Source organism: Centruroides sculpturatus, unplaced genomic scaffold, assembly GCF_000671375.1.
Source record: "Centruroides sculpturatus isolate CEXI.00-Female unplaced genomic scaffold, Cexi_2.0 scaffold468, whole genome shotgun sequence".
In the NCBI taxonomy this organism is placed as follows: domain Eukaryota; kingdom Metazoa; phylum Arthropoda; class Arachnida; order Scorpiones; family Buthidae; genus Centruroides; species Centruroides sculpturatus.
Genome location: NW_019384707.1, coordinates 9,621 through 18,117, shown reverse-complemented (window position 1 = coordinate 18,117; position 8,497 = coordinate 9,621). Strand labels below are relative to the sequence as shown.

General features: G+C 28.1%; 1 protein-coding gene across 1 annotated transcript in view; it reads right to left on the bottom strand.

Annotated features, from left to right (window-relative positions):
• Positions 1-3,899: 3,899 nt before the first annotated feature.
• Positions 3,900-8,497, bottom strand: part of LOC111627699 (protein patched homolog 1-like) — a gene marked incomplete at its 5' end in the record, with an annotated part of 13,112 nt that continues 8,514 nt past the window's right edge. The window contains 9 exons of the mRNA XM_023371316.1: positions 3,900-4,238; positions 4,323-4,513; positions 4,581-4,756; positions 4,856-5,100; positions 5,181-5,276; positions 5,357-5,515; positions 5,588-5,728; positions 6,116-6,263; positions 6,375-6,418. Of these exons, the coding sequence (XP_023227084.1) occupies positions 3,900-4,238; positions 4,323-4,513; positions 4,581-4,756; positions 4,856-5,100; positions 5,181-5,276; positions 5,357-5,515; positions 5,588-5,728; positions 6,116-6,263; positions 6,375-6,418 (1,539 nt within the window). The remainder of the gene's footprint in view (positions 4,239-4,322; positions 4,514-4,580; positions 4,757-4,855; positions 5,101-5,180; positions 5,277-5,356; positions 5,516-5,587; positions 5,729-6,115; positions 6,264-6,374; positions 6,419-8,497) is intronic.

Below are 8,497 nucleotides of genomic sequence, written 5' to 3'. Positions count from 1 at the left end.
TTGAACATTGTGAACTTATGCAAATGAAAATGATAGACTCGTAACTACCACTAGAGGGATGAACCAGTTATAAAATTTGGAAAAGGACTTGATAGTTGGTGAGAAGATTCTTATGTTTTTAATGTTAAAAACGTCAGATCCTACAATAAAAGGCTGGCGTTTGATCATTTTTAATTGTGAATTTTTACCTTTTATTATTTGTCTTTTAAAGAAGTTTTATCTTCTAACCAATGTAACTGTGTCTTCTGTGGTTTGTGTAAAAGGATTTAATGATAGACTCGAAAATGTTAATATATTTTTGTAAATAGTCTAACTTCAAGAATTAAAATATTGAAGAATGTCCAGAGCCAACATTGAACATTGTGAACTTATGCAAATGAAGATGATAGACTTGTAACTACCACTAGAGGGATGAACCAGTTATAAAATTTGGAAAAGGACTTGATAGTTGGTGAGAGGATGCTATCAGTTTAAAAGAAAAAAAAGTCATGCTAATAATAGTCGGTATAACCTGATAATGAATCAGTGTCTACACAATTGTGATTCAACGCTGATATCAGCCAGCGATTAGAGAGCCTGTAATAAGAGTTGGTCATATGCAACAAGCTAGAATATAGTACAGTACATACCGTATGTTTTTAAATTCAACACTTACATCACCGGTGAGTTTTTCTGTTGAACGATCTAACATCAGGTTTTAGTAATTGAAAAAGATTCCAAACGATTGTTTTACCATTTACCAGTAAAAACTTCTTGCCTTCTTATCCTACATTAGTAAATTGAAACTAAAACCTTAAATTTAGGTTAGGTTAGAATTATTTAAGTGTCATTTTATATATAGAACAAATTATTTTCATTTAGTTTCATGACATTGAGTTTTGTATAAAAATAAAATACAGTTATTTGCTAAGAAAATGATATTTAAATAATGTCATAAATACATCATTATCCAAAAATTTCCAACAAAGAAAATATATTAATAAATATGCAAAAGTTTATTTATATAAAACTATACAAATTTTTAATCATTTTCTCTGGATTTCTCCAAATCTGAATTAGGAGCTTCTTTAATTATTGCACCTTTCCTTTTTGGCAAAACTTTGAGAAAGGATTCTTGCCAAGTCAAGCCTTCTGCAACTCTCAACAAAATTTCGAAAACTAAAATAAACATCAAATTAATTTTAAAATTATAATATGTATATTTACTTAAGTAATTCGTACATAACGTGTGATTTTTATACAAGTATTTGTGTAATTAAACAAAAATATATTAATTTATGCTTTGCGCTTATAGAATTAGCGCTAAGATAGCATTTTCTAACTCAATATATGCGTAATTCTAGGATACACAAAACACTTTCAGGGAATACGCGGAAAAAAATATAATAGTCGCTAAATATAATTTTAAATCAGTAATTTTTCAGTTTTAAAGACCAGCTTGGTCTTCTTTAGCTGTTAACTAATTTTTAACTGACCTTAAAGTCATAGGCTATTTTATACATTTCTGAAAGATAAAAAAGTTCAGTTACTTTAATCTTTCTTTTCTGCTGACTAACTTCGCGTCTATATTACTAAAATAAATGGGGTAGTACTTTAGATTTCAAATTAATAATTAAAAATCAATAATTATGGAGCATATGTATGTGTTAAAAACCATTTTCCAGCATTCTTTAACTATTTTAAAGTCCGCCCTAAAGGCGCTAAGTGTGAATGCAAGACATTAATTCACAATAACTTGTATATGATATATGTATACTTATGAAAAACTATAATTTTTGAACTAATTTACAGTAGATTTATTGACACAAGGCACTAGCACGTAATATAGCTGGCTGAATTTCTCTGATAAACCACTGAATAATGGTAACAAATTCGCACCTCGCCAACGGATTCGAGTTTTTCGAATTTCCTTCACTTATCTAACACGTAAACACAGACCAGTTTTTTCCATAGTCCTCTCGGGAGAACCCCCGTAGAAGATCGCCCAAATGTTGTCTTATTCTATCAATCCAAAACATTATAAATACAGTATTTGAAATACTGTACAGTGTATGTGATCCGTAACAGGATCGATCGGCGTGATGAAAAATGAATGACATTCCCATCTGTACTGTCCATGATAAATTTTAGTATCCTGAATCGAATATTCATGTCTTTGGGCTTCAATCAAATACACTTCATTCAATGTGAACATTCCTCAAATTATGATTATATTTTAATTTGATCGTCGATAATTGCGAACTATATACAGTAAGTCAGTTTGCAACAAATGTATATGAAACAAAAATGAGTTAAAAGGATTAAATCGGAGTGTTTATTTAAAAAAGAAAAATATCTTTGTTAACTATCGTTTTGTTTGTGTTTTTATATAGATCTATAGTCTAATAATATCCATAGATGACAATTGATTTGTGTTTTGTCCATTTCATGAAATAATTAATATTCTCTTTTTAAGCCCATTTTTTCATTTACAATAAAAACAACAATAAGCTTTACAAAAAAATGATTTTATGTATTTATTTTATATATATTTTATATTTTACATCTTTGGATAAGAATTTTCCAACAAATATCTTACAAAAATAAATAAATATTTATCTATTAAGTAAACAACTCATTTACATTACATACTGGAAAGGTAAAAAAAAAAAGTTGATCAAAACAATTTTTGTACTAGTTAAGAAAATTAACTGTCCACCTGGTCACATTTTATCTATAATATATTATCAAAAAGTGTAATTTTGAACATATTCCAACTCCTGAGCTTTCAGAAATAAAAGTTGAAAAATTTTTGAGCAAAAATTAATTTAATTGTTCACTTTCTTTTGAGCAAAAATTTTGTTGGATGGTTCCTGTTTATTTTGAAAAAGAAGCAAAGACTAGCATCAGGCATGACTTCCAGTTCATTTTGTGTTGTATACTTCTTGTGATGTTAGTTGACTTAGTTTTCAATTAAGCAGAATATATCCAATTAATAAAGATGTATTTCATATTACTTTTTGTTATATATTTGTACAATATTTTACAAAATTTACATTCTGTGCAGCATAAGTTAATGTAAAACTTCAATACAATATACCCTGGTATTGACAATTTCTGAAATTAAAATCATATATTTAATTTTTTATAANATAATTTTAAATAAAATAATTTAAAAATTAACTAACCAGAATTTTCTGTCCAGCAAGTAATGGGTTGTTTAGGCATGGGAGGAGCCAGAACAGTTATAGCATGACTAAGATCAGGTGGAAGCGCATGTGTAACAATTTGATGTATTTGAGTAGGTCTTGTTTTATGTAGAACTGATAAACACAAATTTATGTTTTCATGTATGGAAAATGGTTAAGTTAACCACTATGATTACATTGAATCTGACACTTAAGTCAGCAAACTTTGCTTCTACAGCTTCTGACATTCTGAACATGAAGAATTATTGAATTTTTTGATAAAATAAGGTGCAACATGGTTCTACACTATGCTGTATTGTCTTCAAGTTGAAGATTAAGCAATTGAAAACAACACAAAATAGAATTACTGTGGTAAATATCCTGGTTTAGATGTTCTTGTCTTGTAGTGTACTCCACATGGTATAATAAAATTTTTCTCTGTATATTCAGAAACATTGAACTAAAATGTTATTCATTGTAGTAAACATGCAAGTAAGATATTTTAAACATGTTTTAATGGTTTTCTGCTAATTGTAAAGGTTCTCCTAATGTCTAGGTAATTATCTGGGACTACCTGGAATAGAGCACAAATTTATGAGGGATTTTATTTTGTGGTATATGTTGACATACAATCCCTGCATAAAATAAGACTATATTGTATCAATGTTTTCATATTTAACTGCATTTTTTATTAATTAAATTAAATTATAATTATACATTAAATTAGCTAGATTAAATTAAACGATAATTAGAATTACCAGATAGCCAGTCTCGGAATATTGCTAGCCAAAAATCAGGAAGACCTCCGTCATCATTTTTAATTATTTTGTCTATTCTTGTAAATGCTTCATGGTATTCATATAACAATTTTTGATTGGTTGGATATTCAAAATTTCCTTGAGTTATAGCAAACATATTGAAAAATCCAAAATATTTACTTTGAGCACTTAGAAATTTGTATTCATTTGTATTTCGTGGTACAATATCAGTTAAATCTAAACCATCATCAACAGATAACATTCCCCAAATACTTGCTATTACTGCAATCAAAAACAGGACTATAGTCAAAACCTATAAGAAAGAGAAATGAGAGACTATTATATTTTCATTCTAAATACAGTACATTAAAGAAATATAAATTATAAAATTAAATACCTTTGTTGATGTCTTTTGTAAAAATGGTGCATAAATATGAGTTGCAAACCATGCTAAAGACCAAGAATCCTGCTGAGCATGAAAACAAAGATAACTGACACGTTCTTTTAAAGATTGTTTTAATTTTACAGCAATAAGTTCTTTTGTAGATGTAGAATTTGTTGTTGATAGATTTTCAATTGATGAAGCTACTTTATAGAAAGAATAAATAAATATTTGGTAATAATTTTAAATAAAATAATTTAAAAATTAACTAACCAGAATTTTCTGTCCAGCAAGTAATGGGTTGTTTAGGCATGGGAGGAGCCAGAACAGTTATAGCATGACTAAGATCAGGTGGAAGCGCATGTGTAACAATTTGATGTATTTGAGTATTATTATAAATTAAATCTTTTTTCCGATCAGAAGTTTTTATTGGAGAAATTTGATTATGTCTAAAAAATAAAAAATTGCAAACTAAATATTGTATATTCCACTATTAGTATAAAATTGATCTTAAGTTTAGATATTAAACTGCTAAAAAGAAAAATTACCCATTGAAGCAGCAAAAGATATCCATTTTATTATTTCTTCTTCTTCTCAAATCCAAGCTAACTATTGCTGGAAATATCAATAGCATTGCTGCAACATTGAAAATGACTAGGATGGCAGCTTGCAATGCAAATGCTCTTAGAGCTGGTATTGGAATGATTGCTGCTGCAAAGAATGCACACATGTTACTAAATGATGTTAATAACACACTGACTCCTGTTTGTTTTAAACACTGTCCAGTTTGCTCCTAATTAACACAATATATTGATTAGCGAAACTAAATATATTTCTTTATTGGCATGAATTAAATAATTTTATGTTACATACTTCTGCTGATATATGAATGTTGGCATTCTCTCCATAAGTATGAGCCAGTAAGAACATATCATCAACTCCTAATCCTAATGCAAGGAAAGGAACAATCTGAAATTAAGAATAGCTATACTTGTAGAATAATATTTAAAATGTCAAATAAAAATTAATTAATGTATTTGATTTTTTACCTGTGTGGTAGATGCATTAAAAGAGATACCAATAATTGCACAAAAACCCAATCCTGCAGCTACTGTTATAGCTACAAGTAAAACTCCAGCAATACCAATCCCACTCTGTGATTTTACTGCATCTGTCCATTGAAGTAATGAAACACAAGCATATACCAACTACAAAAAAATAACTAATTTAAATTTTAATTGAACATTTTATGATGAAATTAATATAATAATTTCAATTACCATTAAAATATATCCAAGTGCAAGTCTTGTAACACTAACTTCTGAGAAGTCTTGCATGATATCAGTAAGAGATGTTGACGAGAATGCATTTATATTATGATTTTTTGTATTATTAGCATTCGTAGCTTGTTTTAGCACTGCCTGTTAATTAAAAAATTGAAATCAAAATTTAAAATTGAACTGATATTTAAAAACTGCTAAAGATTAGTTACAAACTGTAGTTATTTCAAGAAAATTTTTAAATCTGCACTTTTCAATTACATATATTCTTTATCATACCTGTATGTTAAACACATTTCTTGAATAGTGAAGAAGATTTGGCATGCAAAACAGGGAAAATTTGGCAAGGCAGGGCCTAGGAGAGAGACAAGGAAATTTGAAAAGTTAGTTATGTTAAAAGTGATTGCCCAGTTATAAAAGTGGAAAAGATGAATGAGTATAAAATAATTTAAACACTAATAAAATATTTTAATTTTTATATTTTTAAGATAGTTATTTTTTTATTGTAGTAAATGAATGTAATATTACCTCTGTGAATTTCCTTTGCCATGTTTCTAAAACCATTTTAGCTTTGTCTGGAGTCCAGTCTATATTATGTACTTTATAAGTATCTTGCCAGAATTCATACATTTCTTTTTCAGCCATTAGTTGAACCACAGTTTGCAATGCTTCTGCCCTTTTAAACAATAATAATAAATCATTTTTAGCACTTTATAATTACTGTATTTTGGATGTTAATTGAATTTTTTAAAATTAATACTTCAATAATTCTTTTAAGTAAACTTACTTTATTATGTGACCTGTTCTATTTCTTGTTATTCCACCAACAATAANTTACAAATATTAAATATTCTTTCATTTCTAATTGCATATGAATATTATTTAACTCTCAAATTAAAATATCAATTTCACAAAAAAAAACAAAAATCATATTTCTTCATTTTTCTCAATAGCTACTGTATATTTAAAAAAGTGTTTATTTATTATTATTTTATTTTAAATCAATGAAGAATTCTCACTGCTATTATTACTTAGTTTGTTAAGAATTCAATTAAGTTGAATGTATATTAAGTATCATTTGCTTTTTTAGCTTTTCAAGATTAATTATTAATTAATGTAATGTAATATATATTACTATGTAATGGTTAAGTAATAATAATTCAATTGGAATTTCAAATTAAATTTGCTATTTATTTATATCCCTAAAAAAAAAATATAGTTAAATAAATGAGTATATTTAAGAATAAATTAATATAATGAAAATTTATGTATTTAAAACATGTTTTAATGCATATATTAAGGCAATCTATGTATACATATACAGTACATTTTTATCGATACCTGGTATATGATGATAAAAATTATACAGGCAGATCATCTATTGTTAAATATATTAATCTTTAAATAATGTATTATTCATGATTTAAAAATTACTTATGTTTAGATCAAACATTAATGGAACAGCATTAAAAGTAACAATTTTTAAGTTTTAAAACAAAGGCCTAAAAACTAATCCCATGCTGCACTTATTGAAAAAAGAGCTAGGAAGAATCAAACATTATGGTGTAATTCTACCAATTGGATTGCATGGATCCATACTTTCAGAAAATGGTAATTTTTACTGCTTTGTTCCAAAGTGTGATACTAGCTACATCACTTCTATATTAAGGCTTTTCATTCCTAATTGATAGTCATATACATACTATTAATAAACATCTGTTAGAGATTATGAGTGATTTTTAGCATTATCATTATTTATTGAATAAAACTAAGTTTAGATAAAGAATATAAAATATCATTAAAACATATTTTTATTTAAAAAATATTCTAGTCAAAGTTTATGTATTTTGAGATTAAATGTGGGTAATGGGCTAGGATGCATTTCCTATTAAACCAATTAGGTCCAGGCCATTAATGGTTTGGAGGCACAAAAATTCAACAATAGCGAAGTTGCGGCCGACGTTTTCATTGCTAAAACTCGTATGTCGGACCATCCTGTAAGCCTAGAAGTTTGACAATGGCGTTTGGAATCATGCTCGACGTTCCAAACGTCATTGTCAAACTTCTAGGCTTGTAAGATGGCGGCGCTAGATGTTCGAAGTTTACGTTTTACAGATGAAAACTTCGGCCGCAACCTCTCTATTAACGGTAAATAAAATCTTAAAGAGTACTTTTTATTGATAAAGAAACATTCTAATTATTTTAAAAAACAAATGGTTGAATGATCCGCTTTATTTCCAAACTCCATACAAGCTGTTGACGGCTCTCGACGGTGTTTATGTAACTATATGAATTTTTGTAATTGTAGTTGCAAAAGTCGCCGATTACGGAATCTTGAAATATTATGTCACCGGTAGTTAAATATCGCTCATAGTGATGAGCGATATTTTTATTAGCACTATTATTATTTTATAACACTATTATTTAGCATTATAAATGTTTTCATCTTTTATTTGTAAAGCTAATATTTTGTGTCAGATTTAGATTTTTGCTTTCTACTTTGAAGTCAAGAGAAAATTACAAGAGTGGACAAATTAGATATACAGTTATGAGAATGAGAAACACAATTCTTGTATTGTTTATTTATATTGTTTGTCTTCTTATTGATTGAAATATACCACAATATAGAACCAGTGGCGGCCTTAGGGGGTGGCGAGCAGGGCAATCGCCCGGGGCCTCGCTCTTGGAGGGGCCTCGCGCAACAACCAAGTAGAAAAAAGTTGATATTTAAAACTTTTTATTTTATCCTTGGCTATTAGTTATAACAATAAAATAAATTTAATTTATAGTACAGTATATATTAATATTAATAAGTGCCTACTATTTCAATTCACATACTTTGCACAAAGGACAAGGGCCTCGCAAAGATCTGCCGCCCAGAGCCTCGCAATGGATAAGGCCGCCGCTGCT